At 40.7% G+C, this 20,521-nt stretch overlaps 1 protein-coding gene across 4 annotated transcripts in view; it reads left to right on the top strand.

The window, feature by feature from the left end:
- The window catches only part of LOC133238342 (acyl-coenzyme A synthetase ACSM2B, mitochondrial-like), an 80,179-nt gene extending 59,937 nt beyond the window's left edge, over positions 1–20,242 (top strand). For 2 of the 4 annotated variants that reach the window (XM_061401315.1, XM_061401313.1), the window contains one exon: positions 11,045–13,257. In XM_061401315.1, coding sequence (XP_061257299.1) covers positions 11,045–11,203 — 159 coding nt within the window. In that variant the 3' untranslated portion in view covers positions 11,204–13,257. Of the gene's footprint in view, positions 1–11,044; positions 13,258–19,200 lie in introns of those variants that run through there. The other 2 variants (XM_061401314.1, XM_061401316.1) reach the window with 1 other exon arrangement.
- The last annotated feature ends 279 nt before the right edge of the window (positions 20,243–20,521 follow it).

Consider the following 20,521-nt stretch of genomic DNA (forward strand, 5'->3'; position numbering starts at 1 on the left):
TGTTCTCCATAGTGGCTGTACTAGTTTGCATTCCCACCAACAGTGTAAGAAGATCTCCACACCCTATCCAGCATTTATTGTTTGTATACTTTTAGATAGCAGCCATTCTGACTGGCATGAAATGGTACCTCACTGTGGTTTTGATTTGCATTTCTCTGATAATAAGTGAGGTTGAGCATCTTTTCATGTGTTTTTAGCCATCTGTATGTCTTCTTTGGAGAAATGTCTGTTTAGTTCTTTGGCCCATTTTTTGATTGGGTCGTTTATTTTTCTAGAATTGAGCTGCAGGAATTGCTTGTATATTTTTGAGATTAATTATTTGTCAGTTGCTTCATTTGCTATTATTTTCTCCCATTCTGAAGTCTGCCTTTTCACGTTGCTTATAGTTTCCTTTGTTGTGCAAAAGCTTTTAAGTTTAATTAGGTCCCACTTGTTTATTTTTGCTTTTACTTCCAATATTCTGGGAGGTGGGTCAGAGAGGATCCTGCTGTGGTGTATGTCGGAGAGTGTTTTGCCTATGTTTTCCTCTAGGAGTTTTATAGTTTCTGGTCTTATGTTTATATCTTTAATCCATTTTGAGTTTATTTTTGTGTATGGTGTTAGAAAGTGTTTTAGTTTCATTCTTTTACAAGTGCTTGACCAGTTTTCCCAGCACCACTTGTTAAAGAGATAGTCTTTTCTCCATTGTATATTCTTGCCTCCTTTGTCGTAGATAAGGTGTCCATAGGTGCGTGGATTTATCTCTGGGCTTTCTACTTTGTTCCATTGATCTATATTTCTGTCTTTGTGCCAGTACCATACTGTCTTGATGACTGTAACTTTGTAGTAGAGCCTGAAGTCAGGCAGGTTGATTTCTCCAGTTCCATTCTTCTTTCTCAAGATTGCTTTGGCTATTCAAGGTTTTTTGTATTTCCATACAAATTTTGAAATTATTTTTCTAGTTCTGTGAAAAATACTGCTGGTAGCTTGATAGGGATTGTATTGAATCTATAGATTGCTTTGGGTAGTATACTCATTTTCATTATATTGATTCTTCCAATCCATGAACATGATATATTTCTCCATCTATTTGTGTCCTGTTTTCTTTCACCAGTGTTTTATAGTTTCTATATATAGGTCTTTTGTTTCTTTAGGTAGATATATTCCTAAGTATTTTATTCTTTTCACTGCAATGGTGAATGGGATTGTTTCCTTAATTTCTCTGTTTTCTCATTGTTAGTGTATAAATGGAAGGGATTTCTGTGTGTTAATTTTATATCCTGCAACTTTACTATATTCATTGATTAGCTCTAGTAATTTTCTGGTGGAGTCTTTAGGGTTTTCTATGTAGAGGATCATGTCATCTGCAAACAGTGAAAGTTTTATTTCTTCTTTTCCAATCTGGATTCCTTTTATTTCTTTTTCTGCTCTGATTGCTGTGGCCAAAACTTCCAAAACTATGTTGAATAGTAGTAGTGAGAGTGGGCACCCTTGTCTTATTCCTGGCTTTAGGGGAAATGCTTTCGATTTTTCACCATTGAGGATAATGTTTGCTGTGGTTTTGTCATATATAGCTTTTATTATGTTGAGGTAAGTTCCTTCTATTCCTGCTTTACGGGTTGTTGTTGTTGTTGTTGCTTTTTAATCATAAATGGATATTGAATTTTGTCAAAGGCTTTCTCTGCATCAACTGAGATAATCATATGGTTTTTATCTTTCAATTTGTTAGTGTGGTGTACTGTGTTGATTGATTTGTGGATATTGAAGAATCCTTGCATCCCTGGGATAAAGCCCACTTGGACATGATGTATGATCTTTTTAAAATGTTGTTGGATTCTGTTTGCTAGAATTTTGTTAAGGATTTTTGCATCTATGTTCATCAGTGATATTGGCCTGTAGTTTTCTATTTTTGTGGCATCTTTGTCTGGTTTTGGTATTAGGGTGATGGTGGCCTCATAGACTGAATTTGGAAGTTTATCTTCCTCTGCAATTTCCTGGAAGAGTTTGAGTAGGATAGGTGTTAGCCCTTCTCTAAATTTTTGGTGGAATTCAGCTGTGAAGCTGTTTGGTCCTGGGCTTTTGTTTGCTGGAAGATTTCTGATTACAGTTTCAATTTCTGTGCTTGTGATGTGTCTGTTATGATTTTCTATTTCTTCTTCATTCAGTTTTGGAAAGTTGTACTTTTCTAAGAATTTGTCCATTTCTTCCAAGTTGTGCATTTTATTGGCATATAGTCGCTGATAGTAGTCTCTTATGATCCTATGTATTTCTGTGTTGTCTGTTGTGATCTCCCAATTTTCATTTCTAATTTTGTTGATTTCATTCTTTTCTGTTTCTTGATGAGTCTGGCTAATGGTTTGTCAATTTTATTTATCTTCTCAAGGAACCAGCTTTTAGCTTTGTTGATTTTTGCTATGGTCTCTTTTGTTTCTTTTGCATTTATTTCTGCCATAATTTTAAGATTTCTTTCCTTCTACTAATCCAACCAGTCCATCCAAAAGGAAATCATTCCTGGGTGTTCATTGGAGGGACTGATGTTGAAGCTGAAACTCCAATACTTTGGCCACTTGATGCAGAGAGCTGACTCATTTTAAAAGACCCCGCTGATGGGAAAGATTGAGGGCAAGAGGAGAAAGGGACGACAGAGGATGAGATGTTTGGATGGCATCACTGATACAATGGACATGGGTTTGGGTGGACTCTGGGAGTTGGTGATGGACAGGGATACCTTGAGTATTGTGGTTCGTGAAGCTCAAAGAGCTGGACACGACTGAGTGAATGAACTGAACTGAACTAACCCTGGGGTTCTTCATTTCTTCCTTTTCTAATTGCTTTAGGTGTAGAGTTAGGTTATTTATTTGACTTTTTTCTTGTTTCTTGAGGTAAGCCTGTATTGCTATGAACCTTTCCTTTAGCGTCACTTTTACAGTGTCCCATAGGTTTTGGGTTGTTGTGTTTTCATTTTCATTCATTTCTATGCATATTTTGATTTCTTTTTTGATTTCTTCTGTGATTTGTTGGTTATTCAGCAGCTTGTTGTTCAGCCTCCATATGTTGAAATTTTTAATAGTTTTTCTCCTGTAATTGACATCTATTCTTACTGCACTGTGGTCAGAAAAGATGCTTGGAATGATTTCAATGTTTTTGAATTTACCAAGGCTAGATTTATGGCCCAGGATGTGATCTATCCTGGAGAAGGTTTCATGTGCACTTGAGAAAGAGGTGAAATTTATTGTTTTGGAGTGAAATGTCCTATGCTGCTGCTGCTGCTAAGTCACTTTAGTCGTGTCTGACTGTGTGACCACATAGGCAGCAGCCCACCAAGTTCCACCATCCCTGGGATTCTCCAAGCAAGAATACTGGACTGGGTTGCCATTTGCTTCTCCAATGCATGCTTGCACGCTAAGTCGCTTCAGTTGTGTCCAACTCTATGCGACCCTATGGACAGCAGCCTACCAGGCTCCTCTGTCCACAGGATTCTCTAGGCAAGAATACGGGAGTGGGTTGCTATTTCCTTCTCTGAAATGTCCTATAGATATCAGTTAGGTCTAACTGGTCTATTGTATCATTTAAAGTTTGTGTTTCCTTGTTAATTTTCTGTTTAGTTGATATATCCAAAGGTGTGAGTGGGGTATGAAAGTCTCCCACTATTACTGTGTTGTTGTTAATTTCCCCTTTCATACTTGTAAGCATTTGCCTTACATATCATGGTGCTCCTATGTTGGGTGTATATATATTTATAATTGTTATATCTTCTTCTTGGATTCATCCTTTGATCATTAGGTAGTGTCCTTCTTTGTCTCTTTTCACAGCCTTTATTTTTTTATCTGATATGAATATTGCTGCTCCTGCTTTTTTTTGGTCTCTATTTGAGTGGAATATCTTTTTCCAGTCCTTCACTTTCAGTCTGTATGTGCCCTTTGTTTCGAGGTGGGTCTCTTGTAGGCAACATATGTAGGGGTCTTGTTTTTGTATCCATTCAGCCAGTCTTTGTCTTTTAGGTGGGGCATTCAACCCACTTACATTTAAGGTAATACTGATAAGTATGATCCCGTTGCTGTTTGCTTTTTTGTTTTGGGTTTGAGTTTGTATACCCTTTCCTGTCTAGAGAAGATTCTTTAGCATTTGTTGGAGAGCTGGTTTGATGGTGTTGAAGTCTCTCAGATTTTGCTTGTCTGTAAAGCTTTTGATTTCTCCTTCATATTTGAATGAAATCCTTGATGGGTACAATAATCTGGATTGTAGGTTTTTATCTTTCATCACTTTAAGTATGTCCTGCCATTCCCTTCTGGCCTGAAGAGATTCTATTGAAAGATCAGCTGTTATCCTTATGGGAATCCCCTTGTGTGTTATTTGTTGTTTTTCTCTTGCTGCTTTTAATATTTGTTATTTGTGTTTGATCTTTGTTAATTTGATTAATATGTGTTTTGGGGTGTTTTGCCTTGGGTTTATCCTGTTTGGGAGTCTCTGGGTTTCTTGGACTTGGGTGATTGTTTCCTTCCCCATTTGAGGGAAGTTTTCAACTATTATCTCCTCAAGTATTTTCTCATGGTCTTTCTTTGTGTCTTCTTCTTCTGGGACTCCTATGATTTGAATGTTGAGGCATTTAACATTGTCCCAGAGGCCTCTGAGGTGATCCTCATTTCTTTTAATTCTTTTTTATTTTTTCCTCTCTGCTCATTTATTTCTACCATTCTATCTTCTACCTCACTTATCCTATCTGCCTCTGTTATTCTACTGTTGGTTCCCTCCAGAGTGTTTTTTATCTCATTTATTGCATTATTCATTATATATTGACTCTTTTTTATTCCTTCTAGGTCCTTGTTAAACATTTCTTGCATCTTCTCAATCCTTGTCTCCAGGCTATTTATCTGTAACTCCATTTTTGTTTTCAAGATTTTGGATCATTTTCACTACCATTATTCTGAATTCTTTTTCAGGTAGATTCCCTATCTCTTCCTCTTTTGTTTGGTTTGGTGGGCATTTATCCTGTTCCTTTGCCTGCTGAGTATTTCTCTGCCTTTTCATCTTGTTTATATTGCTGTGTTTGGGGGTGGGGGCTTTCCATATTCTGGCAGTTTGTGGTTCCTCTTTATTGTGGAGGTTCCTCATTGTGGGTGGGGTTGAACAGGTGGCTTGTCAAGGTTTCCTGGTTAGGGAAGCTTGTGTCGGTGTTCTGGTGGGTGGAGCTGGATTTCTTCTCTCTGGAGTGCAATGAAGCGTCCAGTAGTGAGTTTTGACATGTCAGTGGGTTTGGTGTGACTTTGGGCAGCCTGTATATTGAAGCTCAGGTCTATGCTCCTGGGTTGCTGGAGAATTTGTGTGGTATGTCTTGCTCTGGAACTTGTTGGCTGTTGGATGGTGCTTGGTTTCAGTGTAAGTATGGAGGCTTTTGGATGAGCTCTTATCAATTAATGTTCCCTGGAGTCAGAAGTTCTCTGGTGGTCTCAGGTTTTGAACTTAAGCCTCCTGCCTCTGGATTTCAGTCTTATTCTTACAGTAGCCTCAAGACTTCTCCATCTATACAGCACCGATGATAAAACATCTAGATTAATGATGAAAAGTTTCTCCACAGTGAGGGACACTGGAGAGATTCAGAGTTACATGGAGAAGAGAAGTGGGAGAAGGGAGATAGAGGTGACCAGGAGGAGAAAAAGGGGGAATCAAAAGGAGAGAGACAGATCCAGCCAGTAATCAGTTCCCTAAGTGTTCTCCACATTCTGGAACACACAAAGAGATTCACAGAGTTGGGTAGAGAAGAGAAGGGGGAGGAAGGAGGTGGAGGCGACCCATGGAGAGAGCAATCAAGCCAGTAATCACACTCCCAAGTAAAAATGGGTACTGAAGACTGGGTTCTTAAAGGTACAAAATTGATAACAAATGCCAAAAGGCAAAGATTAAAAATCTAGAGTAGAGGTTAGACTCTCAAAAATACAATATTAAAAAAACAAAACAAAGTCACAAACATTATAAAATATATATATATATATATATATATATATATATATATATATATAAAGTTTTCTTTAAAAATTAGGGTCTTTTTTTTGCAAGGTAATGGTAGATTATAAAAATGAAAATTAAAGGAGTAATAGAGGACTTAAAAATTAAAAAATTTTTTTAATTTAAAAAATGACAGTAGCAAAAATATATATAGGAATTTCTCTGGAGCTGTTGTGGACATTGTGGGGTCAGTTCAGTTTCAGATAGTTCCTTAATCTGGCTTATACTTCTCAAGATTTATGCTGCTGCTGCTGCTGCTGCTAAGTCACTTCAGTCATGTTCAACTCTGTGCAACCCCATAGATGGCAGCCCACCAGGCTCCTCCGTCCCTGGGATTCTCCAGGCAAGAACACCTGAGTGGATTGCTATTTCCTTCTCCAATGCATGAAAATGAAAAGTGAAAGTGAAGACGCTCAGTCGTGTCCAACTCTTAGCAACCCCATGGACTGCAGCCTACCAGGCTCCTCCGTCCGTGGGATTTTCCAGGCAAGAGTACTGGAGTGGGGTGCCATTGCCTTCTCCGTCTCAAGATCTATAGGCCCCTTCTAATGTAGTCAGTGCTAACTACAGGGTTTTAATCTGTTGCACCTGTCACTTCCAAAGTGGTTCCCTCTTTATTTTAGCTTCTTCTGTTTGCTGGTCTCTTCAGTGTTTAATTTCCACCCTGACACAAGGGGGTGAAGGTGGTCACTTATTTAGGCTCACTTTTTCAGTCACGCTGTGGGGAGGGAGGAACACTGCAAACAAATATCATTGGCGTGTGTGGGGAGTGCTCCCAGTGTTTCAGCTGCACTGTTGCCCCCACTCACGGCATGTGTGCTTTCCCAGTCTACACTGCTCAGGCTCCAGGTTGCTCTGCCAGAAACTGTCTGAGGCAGGCCCTGGGTTGTGTGCATTTCCCAGGTCTAAGCCACTCAGGTTCAGGTTCTCGAGTACTCCCCAAAGGCTTAGATTCAGTTGGGCCTGCGTTTTGTATCCTTCCCAGGTCCGAGCAGCTCAGGTGACCAGGTGCTTGCTGAGCACAGTCACCCCCAGGTGGGCAGTGGGTCTTATCGCCTCCCCCATCCCAGCCGCTCAGTTTTCTGGGTGTACAATGGGTGTGCCTTCTCAGGTGTGCCGTGTGTCTCTTCTGGGGAGCTGATCTCTGGCTGTGACCCTCCAGGCAGATGTCAACCATTCAGAATCCCAAGAACTCTTGGTTAGCAATGGAGCCTGTTTGCGGTTTGGTAAAGTATGCCTCTCTGGGGTCGTGATTGCCCTTTTCCAGATCTGGCTGCCCCACCACCACCCACCTGCTTGTCTCCAGCAGGGTTGGGCCGGTCCACAATCTGCTAGCTCTCCTCTGGTATTTGCTCAGTCCTTTGTTCTGTGAGCGGGCCTGGCAGTGCCTCAGGTTAGGGCTTTTCACAGGATAGTTCTCTCTCTCTTTTTTAATTTTTTTCTCTTTCTGGCTATCCCACAGTTTGAGTTGCTATCTCACGTTAGTTCCCTCAGATTGCCCTCAGGGCATTCCAGTCCGGTACTTACCCTAAGCAATGCAGCCCTCACCTCCCTGTTCAGCCCCCTCTTGCTGGTGGCAGCTGCAAGCGCTGGAAGTTGCCGTTAGGCATGTAATCTGTGGGTTTAAATTATTTATTTATTTATTTTTCCTTCTGGTTATGTTGCCCTCTGAGATTCCAAGATTCCCCACCGAGCCACCATTAAGAGTGTTTCCTGGTGTTTGGAAACATCTCTTTTAAGACTCCTTTCCCGGGACGGATCTCCATCCCTACCCCTTCTGTCTCTCTTTTTATCTTTTATATTTTGTCCTACCTCCTTTTGATGACAATGGGCTGCCTTTCTGGGTGCCTGATGTCCTCTGCCAGCATTCAGAAGTTGTTTTGTGGAATTTGCTCAGCGTTCAAATGCTCTTTTGATGAATTTGTCAGGAAGAAAGTAGTCTCTCCATCCTATTCCTCTGCCATCTCAGGACCGCCTCCCAACATATGAATTTAATAAATAGAAGCCTCAATTAAAATAGAATTGAAGGACCAGAAAGGGAAGCTATTATGAGAGCTTTAGAGGCTCTGGTAGGACTGAGTTGTTATTTAGTTCAAATCAGAGCTATCACTATTTATCAAACCAATAATTCTTGAATTTTTGATCTTATTTTCCTATTATGAGGCCAATTATTTGCCTTCTGTAGCAAGTTTTTCTAAATTATCGTTTGGGGAAATACTCTTTGGACCATGACAGCCATGTCATGGTGAAGGGGCTTATGTAACTCAATGAAGCTATGAGCCATGTGGGGACACCAAGATGGGCGGGTCATAATGAAGTGTTCTAACAAAACGTGGCCCACTGGAAGAGGAAATGGCAACTCACTCCAATATTCTTGCCTGGAGAACCCCATGAACAGTATGAAAAGGCAGAAAGATATGACACCAGAAGATGAGCACCCCCAGATTGGAAGGTGTCCAATGTGCTACTGGGGAAGAGCAGAGGGCAATTACTAGTAGCTCCAGTAAGAAAGAAATGACTGGTCCAAAAAAAAGAAATGATGCTCATCTCTGGATGTGTCTGGTGGTGAAAGTTAAGTCTGATGCTTTAAAGGATAATATTGCATAAGAAACTGGAATGTTATGTCCATGAATCAAGGTAAATTGGACATGGTCAATCAGGAGTCAGTAAGATTGAACATTGACATCTTATGAATGAGTGAAATAAAATAGATGGGAATGAATGAATTTAAATCAGATGAACATTATATCTATCACTGTGGGCAAAAATCCCTTAGAAGAAATGGGGTAGCACTCATAGTCAACAGAAGAGCCCGAAATGCAGCACTTGGGTGCAGTCTCAAAAAACAACAGAATGATCTTCTTTCATTTCCAAAGCAAACCATTCAACGTCACAGTAACCAAGTTTATGTCCCAACCTCTATGCCAAAGAAGCTGAAGTTGAACAGTTCTATGAATACCTACAACACCTTCTAGAAATGATACCAAAAAAGATGTCCTTTTCATCATAGGGGGTTGGAATGCAAAAGTAGGAAGTTGTGAGATACCTGGAGTAACAGCCAAGTATGGCCTTGGAGAACAAAATGAAGCAGGGAAAAGGTTAACAGGGTTTTAGCATGAAAACATGTTGGTCATGGAAAATACCAATTTCCAACACATGAGCCAAATCTGCACAAAAATATCACCTAATGGCCAATACTGAAATCAGATTAATAATATTCTTTACATCCAAAAGTGGAGAAGCTCTATACAATCAAAAAACAAGACCTGAAGCTGACTGTGACTCAGATCATGAGCTCCTTATTGCAAAATTCAGGCTTAAATTGAAGAAAGTAGGAAACATTTAGGCCATTCAGGTGTGACCTAAATCAAATCCCTTATGATTCTAAGTGGAGGTGATGAATAGATTCAGGGGACTAGATCTCATACACAGAATGCCTGAAGAACTATGGACAGAGGCTTGTTACATTGTACAGGAGGCAGTGACCAAAAGCATCCCAAAGCAATTGAAATGCAGGAAGGCACAGTGGTTGTCTGAGGAGGCTTTACAAATAGCTGAGGAAAGAAGAGAAGTGAAAGGCAAGGGAGAAGGGAAAGACAAATGTAGGTTGAATGCAGACTTTGGGAGAATAACAAGGAGAGATAAGAAAGCCTTCTTAAGTGAACAATGCAAAGAAACAGAGGAAAACAGAATGGGAAAGACTAGAGATCTCTTCAAGAAAATTGGAGAGATCAAGGGAACATTTCATGCAAGGATGTCCATGAAAAAGGACAGAAATGGTAGGGACTTAACAGAAGCAGCAGAGGAGATTAAGAAAAGGTGACAAGAATACACAGAACTATACTAAAAAGGTCATAATGACCCAGATAACCACAATGGTGGTCACTCACCTAGAGCCAGTCACCCTCGAATGTGAAGTCGGGTGGGCCTTAGGAAGCATCACTACAAACAAAGCTAGTGGAGGTGATGGAACTTCAGCTGAACTATTTAAAATTCTAAAAGATGATGCTGCAAAAGTGCTGCACTCAATATGCCAACAAATTTGGAAAACTCAGCAGTGGCCACAGGACTGGAAAAGTTCAGTTTTCATTCCAGTCCCAAAGAAGCGCAATGCCAAAGAATGTTTAAACTACTGTACGATTGCTCTCATTTCACATCCTAGCAAGTTTATGCTCAAAAACCTTCAGACAAGGCTTCAACAGTACGTGAACCAAGAACTTTCAAATGTACAATCTGGGTTTAGAAAAAGCAGAAGAACCAGAGATTAAATTGCCAACATTTGTTGGAACATGGAGAAAACAAGGGAGTTCCAGAAAAACACTACTTCTGCTTCATTGACTATGCTAAAGACTTTGTGTGGATCACAACAAACTGTGAAAAATTCTTAAAGAGATGGGAGTACCAGACCACCTCACCTGTCTCCTGAGAAACTTGTTTGCTAGTCAAGCAGAAACAGTTAGTACTGGACATGGAACAATAGACTGGTTCAAAACTGGGGAAGGAGTATGCCAAGGCTGTATATTGTCACCCAGCTTATTTAACTTATATGCAAAATACATCATGTGAAATCCTGGGCTGGATGAATCACAAGCTGGAATAAAGGTTGCTAGGAACAATAGCAACAAATTAAGATACGCAGACGATACCCCTCTAATGGTGGAAAGGGAAGAGGAACTAAAGAGTCTCTTGAGGAGTGTGAAAAAGCTGGCTTAAAACTCAACAGTCAAAAAAGTAAGATCATGGCATCCAGTCCCATCACCTAATGGCAAATAGATGGGGGATAGTGGAAATAGTGACAGATTTAATTTTCTTAGGCTCCAAAATCACTGCAGACAGTGACTGCAGCCATGAAATTAAAAGATGATTGCTCCTTGGAAGAAAAATTGTGACAAACCTGTGCTATGCTTAGTCACTCAGTTGTGTTCAACTCTTTGAGACCTCATGGACTGTAGCCTGCCAGGCTCCTCTGTCCACCAGGCAAGAATACTAGAATGGGTGGTTATGCCCTCCCCCAGGGGATCTTCCCAATCCAGAAATTGAACCAGGGTCTCCTTTATTGCAGGTGGATTCTTCACCAGCTGAGCCACCAGGGAAGCCCAAGAATACTGAAGTGGGTAGCCTATCCATTCTCCAGGGGAACTTCCAAACCCAGGAATTGAACCAAGGTCTCCTGTATTGCAGGCAAATTCTTTATCAGCTGAGCTACCCAGGAAGCCCATGACAAACCTAGATAGCATATTAATAAGCAGAGACATCACTTTACTGACAAAGGTCCATATAGTCCAAGCTATGGTTTTTCCCTTAGTCATGTATGGATGTGAGAGTTGGACCATAAAGAAGGCTATGTGTGTGCAAGTTGCTCAATCGTGTCTGACTCTTTGCAACCCCATGGACTATAACCAGTCAGGCTCCTCTGTGGAATTCTCCAGGCAAGAATACTGGAGTGGGTTGCCATTCCCTTCTCCAGAGGATCTTCTTAACCCAGGAATCAAACCCAGGTTTCCTGCATGACAGGAAGATTCTTTACCATCTGTGCCACAAGGGAAGCCCAAGGAAGGTTGCATGGTGAAGAACTGATGCTTTCAAATTGTGATTCTGGAGAAGACTTGAGACTCCCTTGGACTTCAAGGAGATCAAACCAGTCAATCCTAAATGATATCATTGGAGGGACTGAATGTTCATTGGAAGGACTGCTCCAGTACTTTGGCCATTTGACATGAAGAGCCAACTCATTGGAAAAGATCTTGATTCTGGAAAAGATTGAAGGCGAGAGGAGAAGGGGATGGCAGAGGATGAAATGGTTAGATAGCATCACCAACTCAAGGGACATGAATTTGTGCAAACTCTGGGAGATACTGCAGGACAGAGGAGCCTGGCATGCTGCAGTCCATGGGGTCACAAAAAGTTGGACAAGACTGTTAAACCACAACAGCAGAACATCTAGAGAACTTGATATCATCCACATCAGCCTTCAGGATTTGTGACAAATCCTAAGTAAAACCCTGAGTCATTATGGTCCAGGTAAATTGCTTTTATTCACAGGTAAGGCAAAAGGTGTTGGCTTGCTTCATCAACTAGAATACTAAAGAATGGACTGCATAAATATTGAAGAAATATTGAAGAATTTGCTTCCAGTGGGAATGGATATTAGTAGTGATGAGGGTTAAGGACAATAAAGTATTGGGATAATGATTGTTTATTATTCAGAGGTCCTGGACAAGTCTCTGCCCTCCACTTTCAGGTTTTTCCACTGGTAAAATAGAAATATGCAAGGGTTAGTCCAAGTATATGGAGAAGGAAATGGCAACCCACTCTAGTGTTCTTGCCTGGAGAATTTCAGGGAATCCCCTGAGAATCCCAGGGGAGCCTGGTGGGCTGCCATCTATGGGGTGGTGCAGAGTCGGACACGACTGAAGTGACTTAGCAGCAGCAGCAGTCCAAGGATAATGTGACTTTGAACCTTTTAATCTTCTATTCAGACGTTATGTCTTGCAGAGCTTCTTTACTTTTAGATATTGATTACTTCTGAGAAGAGGATTTGAAGGATCTATGAGAATCTTGATGGGAGGTGCACTGTGAATTTTGCCAATATCAGGTGGAGATCTTGCTCATTAGGAAGTTGGGAACCAATGCAACAGGGAGAGATGATATGTGTTTCTAGAATTAGCTGTAGTACCATCAGACACAGAGCAAATAAATCATTCACATAGTTGGCTGCTTTGATGACTACTGTTAAATTCTAGAATTATTGGTTCCCTTTTTTGAGAAAGAAATTCTGACATGATAGTTTTCTAAGAAGTATCAGCCTAATAAATGGGTAGGGGCAGAGGCACTAAGGGGAAAAGTGTATGTTATTTCTCAACCAGCCTGAACAAAAGGAAATGGATTCAGAGAGAATAATCTCTTGACATTCATTAGAGATCCCTTTTAATACTCCAAGACAGGGGACGCTTTATAGTAGTGTGATTGAGCACTGAGAGTATGGCTCCTGTGTCAGTTAGGACTGGAAGTGTTAGTCGCTCAGTCATGTCCAACTCTTTGCAACCCCATGGATTTTAGCCTGCCAGGCTCCACTGTCTATGGAATTCTCCAGGCCAGAATACTGGAGTGAGTAGCAGCTCCCTTCTCCAGGGAATCTTCCCAACCCAGAGATCATTCAAGCTTTTCCCTATTAACAGTTTTCATCCAATACTGAGCTTGGCATTTAGTGATGAGCTGATATAAGTTGGAGAAACCAGATTAAGTTTGAGTGACTATATTAAATTACTCAGCGAATTTGTGAGGATCTTTGGTTATTTTGGGAAAATCTTTGACTATGGCTTATAGTTCTGCTTTAGTTCAAGGAATATAAAAAATTAAGGGTTTAGCTTCTGGATCCTCAGAAGGCTTAATTTTGAAGGAGCAGATATTGATTTATTCAGAGGAAAATAGGGTGGGGAGAATTTTAGGGGAAAAGGAAAGTTTGGTGAGAGAATTAGCAAGGAGGAACTGAGGATATGGAGAAGGTGTGGGAGGCATAGAAGGGAAAGAGGAAGATGGTGCTGTACGTGGGGCCAGAGGAGGAGGGACTGTGTTAGAGCAATAAGACAGTCCCAGAGACTGAGACAAAAAAGCCAAGGAAGAAGAGCCTTAGGCTTCAAAGGGGACTTTGTCTTTCTTTGTTTACTTGCTTCAGTTAATTTTAAAATCAGATTTTGCCAAGAGGCAATTTGAGACTCCTGATAACATTTGAAAGTCTTAAAACACCAGTTGAAAGAGATGTTCCATTCAGTTTTGGAAATTTTAAAGCTGTATTTGTCCAATTTGGTTTAAAGAAAAATAAGTTTGGGGTTTTCAAAAGTTCCCCATAATAATCATTGATATTCTAAATTGTCTTTGATTAAGTCAATTTATATAGTTAGAAATTGGCATGAATGAAGACTGTGGTTTTCAAACATAAACTAGACCAGGGTCCTTGATGTGTGGGAGGGGCAAGGTGGAAATACTTAGATAACTGGGAATTCTATTGCCCAGAGGTTTTTCTCTAAGAAAGAATAATTTTCAAACAGTTGGAACAACTCAAGCAATCTTAATTGCCTGGAGGCCTAATGCCAGCCAGTTTTGAGGAACAGTTTGGTCCCCGAACTGAATTATCTGGTCCCAGAGGAGGTACATCAAAAGCAGCTCAGTGCAATTCCAATAGAACAATCTCTATTCCAAAAGGATTGGGTCAAAGGCTGAGTCTGCACAATTCTGATTAACTAACCCCTGTTCCCAAAGACCTAGGCTCAAGTCCAGTCAGTTCTAGGAGAAACAGTCCTGGTTTCAAAGAGAATCATGCCAAAGGTTAGCACGGTTCCAACTGGGACAGCCTGATTTTAGTATCAGGCTAAAGTTTCAATGCAGCACCCACACACAGAACAAGGCCTTAACTAGCAAGGATGAAACCTTTAAGTAGAACCTGAATAAAACCTGAGGAGCTTCAAAACACAAAGAGGGTAGAAGCTCAAACCTGAGAGAAAGACTTATCCTCAAACTCCAGGGCAGAATGTGGAGATGCACTGTTGCTGCTGCAGCTGCTAAGTCGCTTCAGTCTTGTCCGACTCTGTGACCCATAGACGGCAGCCCACCAGGCTCCCCCATCCCTGGGATTCTCCAGGCAAGAACACTGGAGTGGGTTGCCATTTCCTTCTCCAATGCATGAAAGTGAAAAATGAAAGTGAATTCGCTCAGTCGTGTCTGACTCGTAGCAACCCCATGAACTGCAGCCTACCAGGCTCCTCCATCTATGGGATTTTTCAGGCAAGAGTACTAGAGTGGGGTGCCATCGCCTTCTCCGCGAGACGCACTGTTATGTAGTCTTAATAAGGGCTTCAGCCAACCCCATGAGGAGTTCTGAAGCTAGGACAACTTTTCCCAGGGGAAGACAGGGAGAAGGGTCTCTATGCTCATGTAGGTTGGGTTTGGATACAGGCTGCCCTGGAAAGAGATAACTCTCCTTTACTGCTGCACTCCCCAAGGTGGTTTGGCAGTGGGGGAGTAAGTCTTTCATTCCGGCAAAGGGATCTGAGTAGCACATCAAAGAATCCACAACACAGAATTTCAACCTCAAACTGATAGTGAGGCATTACGCCGAGTCTCTGAAATCAGACTGTTCCATTCAAAATTCATCTCCATTACATTTCTGAACAATTACTCTGTGCCTCAAATTCCTTATCTGTAAAGTGGGCTAGTGGCGTTACACCTTCACAGTTGTTAATATGAGTTAACATTAATATTTGTAAGGCATAATGCATTTGGAAGAGTGACCAGCACATTAGTAAACATTTCATAAGTATTTTTAAAAGGAGACTAGAAATCCAATCATAATATAAATTTTGAATTGTAACAGTATCTTGGAGGATCAGGTGGGGTGGTACTATCACACAGTATAACACTATATTATTCAATAGATATGTCTCCTTTTTCGAGTTTCACATCTAGAATGCCCTGGGCAGCAGATTTTTTCCACTTCTTCCCTCCTTCCAGTAACTATATCTTTCTGCTTCTTTCTTCATGATATGCAGAGTGGTTTTCCTCTTACCGTTAAACCCTGATCTCCCCTGAGACTTCGTTCTACCCCATCTACATCCAAGTGGCCAAACATTAAATATTTTAGGTCATACTGTCTTTATTGCAACTCTGCCCTGATACTATGAAAGCAGCCAGAGACGATTGTCAATGAATGGGTGGGGATGTGTTTAAACAAAACTTCATTTACAAAAACAGAGGAAGGTTGAATTTTGCCCAAAGACTATTGTTTGCCAGCTCCTGCTCTATTCCATTGTGATTTTAACAAACTCCTTCAACAAAGTCAGTCTTACTTTATGGAAGATTCCCATACCAGCTTCTATGATACTTTTTCTTTATCTGTATCCCTGCTGTTGGGGCTTCTCTGGTGGCTCAGTGGTAAAGAATCCACCCGCCAATGCAAGAGATGGGTTCATCCCTGGGTCAGAAAGAGCACGTGGAGAAGAAAACGGCAAGCGACTCCAGTATCCTTGCCTGGGAAATTCCATGGACAGAGGAGCCTGGTGGGCTACAGTCCATGGGGTTGCAAAACAGTTAGACACAACTTAGAGACTAAACGCCAATCCCTTTTGTTATTCTTTGCATTAAACCCAAGACCATTCAACTCCTAGACCAAAGCCCTGGCAAGCTGATCCATATAGTGGGAGGTCAGTTCAGTTCAGTTCAGTCTCTCAGTCGTGTCCAACCCTTTGAGACCCCATGAACTGCAGCACGCCAGGCTTCCTGTCCATCATCAGCTCCTGGAACTTGCTCAAACTCATGTCCATAGAGTTGGTGATGCCATCCAATGATCTCATCCTCTGTCATCCCCTTCTCCTCCAGCCTTCAATCTTTCCCAGAATCAGAGTCTTTTCCAGTGAGTCAGTTCTTTGCATCAGGTGGCCAAAGTGTTGGAGTTTCAGCTTCAGCACCAGTCCTTCCAATGAATATTCAGGGATGATCTATTTTAGGGTTGAATAGTTTGATCTTTTTGCAGTCCAAGGGACTCTCAAGAGTCTTCTCCAACACCACAGTTCAAAAGCATCAATTCTTCGTTGCTCAGTTTTCTTTATAGTCCAACTCTCACATCCATACATGACTACTGGAAAAACCATAGCTTTGACTAGATGGACCTTTGTTGGCAAAGTAATGTCTCTGCTTTTGAATATGCTGTATAGGTTGGTCATAACTTTTCTTCTAAGGATCAAGCACCTTTTAATTTCATGGCTGCAGTCACCATCTCCAGTGATTTTGGAGCCCAAGAAAATAAAGTCTCTCACAGTTTCCATTGTTTCCCCATCTATTTACCATGAAGGGATGGGATTGGATGCCATGATCTTTGTTTTTTGAATGTTGAGTTTTAAGCCAACTTTTTCACTCGCCTCTTTCACTTTCATCAAGAGGCTCTTTAGTTCTTATTTTCTTTCTGCCATTATCATGATGTCGCCTACATATCTAAGGTTATTGATATTTTTCCCGGCAATCCTGATTCCAGCTTTTTGTTCACCCAGCCTGGCATTTCTCATGATGTGCTCTGCATATAAGTTAAATAAGCAGGGTGACAATATACAGCCTTGATGTACTCCTTTTCCTATTTGGAACCAGTCTGTTGTTCCATGTCCGGGTCTACTGTTGCCTCCTGACCTGCACACAGATTTCTCAGGAGGCAAGTCAGGTGGTCTTGTATTCCTATCTCTTTCAGAATTTTCCACAGTTTATTGTAATCCACACAGTCAACGGCTTTGGCATAATCAATAAAGCAGAAGTAGATGTTTTTCTGGAACTCTCTTGCTTTTTTGATGATCCAACAGATGTTGGCAATTTGATCTCTGGCTCCTCTGCCTTTTCTAAATCCAGCTTGAACATCTGGAAGTTCACGGTTCATGTACTGTTGAAGCCTGGCTTGGAGAATTTTGAGCATTATTTACTAGCCTGTAAGATGAGTGCAATTGTGCAGTAGCTTGAGCATTCTTTGGCATTGCCATTGGGATGAAAACTGACCTTTTCCAGTCCTGTGGCCACTGCTGAGTTTTTCAAATTTGCTGGCATATTGAGTGCAGCACCTTCACAGCATCATCTTTTAGGATTTGAAATAGCTCAACTGGTGTTCTATCACCTCCACTAGCTTTATTAATAGTGATGCTTCAAAGGCCCACTTGACTTCACATTCCAGGAGGTGAGTGATCATACAATCGTGATTATCTGGATTGTGAAGAACTTTTTTGTACAGTCCTGTGTAGTCTTGCCACCTCTTCTTAATATCTTCTGCTTCTGTTAGCTCCATATCATTTCTGTCCTTTTTTGTGCCCATCTTTGCATGAAATATTCCCTTGGTATCTCTAATTTTCTTGAAGAGATCTCTCGACTTTCCCATTCTATTGTTTTCCTCTATTCTTTGCATTGATCACTGAGGAAGGCTTTCTTATCTCCTATCTCTTATCTTCATCTTATCTCATATGGCCTTATCTCTTATGTCTTTCCTTTTCTCCTTTGCCTTCTCTTCTATTCACAGCTATTTGTAAGCCCTCCTCAGACAACCATTTTGCTTTTTCAAGGACAGACAAATAGGAAATGATTGAGATGGAATTCAAAACCAGACCTTGTAACTCTTAGATATCTATCTATCTGTTCTACATTAATAGCCATACCTAATATTTTTGAGTGTTTACCCTGTTGGAGAGGAAGAAATTTTCCTCTACCTTTCTAGGTTCTTCCTGCTGGTCTAAGTATTAAATCAGTATGAGACAGATTAATAGGAGAAATCAAACACAAATTTAGTCATGTATTCTTGGGAGAGACTCAAGAAAACTCAATAACTCACCAAAAGAGTCAGAACCCTCACCTTAAATACCACATTCAGCTGAAGACAAAACATGATGTTGGGAGTAGTGGTTTAGGGAACCTCAAAAGGGTGTTAGACAATTCTAATGGAAATGGAAAAGCAAATATTTGGTAAATAAATGTTTTCTGAGCTGTACAGATACAGTGGGTCACAGATGGACATTGATGTCTAGGCCCTGTTGAATCTTCCCCACACCCTAGACCATATTCTTTGCAGAGATATCTCAGGAACAAGCTATTTAAACATTTTAAGCAGTTATGGGGTAAGGAACAAGAAAAGCATCCTGAGTCTTCTATTTCTTAAAAATAATAAGCCTAAATTAATCCTCACGCCCAAGAGGCACATTTTGAGCTGGCAAATTTTCTTCCCCTATAACCTCATGCAAGAATTTAGTCTATGTAATTGCACTTTTTTATCACAACAACTCAACAAAGTTGTTATCCTTCAGTCTGCTCAGTGGGAATACTGAGTCTCAGAAAAACTAAGTGACCTGACCAAAGCCAGGCACATGGTAAAGGAAAGGCTGGAGCCCAGAGAGTCTGAGGTAAAAACTCAGATGGCTGTTTACTGTGTCGTGTTGCATTCATCATGCTGCATCTTCACTCTTCTAGAGAATGTCAGAGACCAGCTAACTAATCTTTATGTTTAATCTCTTGTCCTCATCCCAGAACATTTTCTGAAGATTTGTATCACACAAGGGGTTTCCCAAGGGACTTAGCAGGATCTGTCCTCACTCACCTGGAGCCTTTGGCCTCAAGAGTTTCCTCTCACTCTATAGCAATTCCTCTGAAAAATCCAACCCATTGGGGTCACAAATAACCCACTTTGGACTGATCTTTTCTCAACAGATAGAGTTCGTCTTAGATCTGCCCAAGACCAACACAGGGAAAATTCAGCGGTCAAAGCTTCGAGACAAGGAGTGGAAAAAGTCTGAGCAGGTCGGGGTCTAGTGATACCTGCAAGGTGCTTTACCTTAGATCCTGCCCTTCTTCCCCTTTAAATCCATTTGAGTCATCTGCCTTCCTCTGGGGATATGAGATTCTTTATGACAAAACATGATCTGATTTTTGTCTTTCCTTGGTTATTATTTCAAAATCTTACCATGTTAGATATTGAAAAAAGAAAAAGAAAGGAGGAATGAGAAAGAGAGGAAAGGAAAGGAAACAGAAAAAAAGGTGGGGAAAGAAGAAAGAGAAATTAAAATAGCAATAAAAAGAAATTGAGAAATAAGAAAAGGAGGGAGGGATCATAAGATGGAGGCCAGGAGGAAAGATGGAAATAATTAGAGGGAAGAAGAAAAAAAGAAAGAGGAGAAAGGAAGAAATGAAGGAAAGAAAGAAGGTGGGAAGGTAGAAAGGGGAAAAAAGAAAAGACAGAACTCAATAAAATATCAATAGTAAGAGAAAATGATAAAGAAAAATGATGGGAGACAGGAAGAAGGGGAGAAAGGGAGGAGAGAAGGAAATTTTTAGTTTTCTCCCACAAATAGATAGTGACAAGAATCATGAAGAAAACTGAATCTTATCTAGGAAACAAAAGGCTATAACACCCCATCACACCCCTAGAACAAAATCTCCATACAGAGAGGCTTGTGAGTGTGGTTGGAAAATTAGAATCACCCTCAAGTAACTTCAGATTTGGGGGAAATCATGACCAGAGGAGGGGAAACACCATTTATTGAGCATTTGCCACATGCAAAGCACTGTCCATGCAAGCCATTTCACAAATACTATTATGTCTTATCTCAACGTGGCATCTACAGATTTCAGATCATGGCTATGAGAATAGTGCAGGCACCTCAAAAGGGTGGCCCTTCTCCCATGGCTTTTGTTTCTATTTTTTTGTTATCTACTCTTCCTAGTATCAATAATAAAATAATTTTAAAGTTAAGACCCTAAGGGTTATCTTTGGGGAAAACAAAGATGTTTTGTTGAAGAATAAACCACAGAGTCAGTTCCTAAGACTTCTGGATCCCAGAACCAGGGATCCAGGAGAGGGGTAAGGACTATGAGGGCTTTACCTATAACTAAGAGATGGAAGGTGAATCTTCCTAGCAGATTAAAGTTTAAAGTGAGTTGAAGAAAAAAGCAAAGGGTCTCTGAGAGTCTATGACTCTTCTTCTTAAGAATGCTTAGTAATAATAACAACAGCTTTAATAAGAATATCAAT

This window comes from Bos javanicus, chromosome 25 (assembly GCF_032452875.1).
Source record: "Bos javanicus breed banteng chromosome 25, ARS-OSU_banteng_1.0, whole genome shotgun sequence".
Lineage (NCBI taxonomy): Eukaryota > Metazoa > Chordata > Mammalia > Artiodactyla > Bovidae > Bos > Bos javanicus.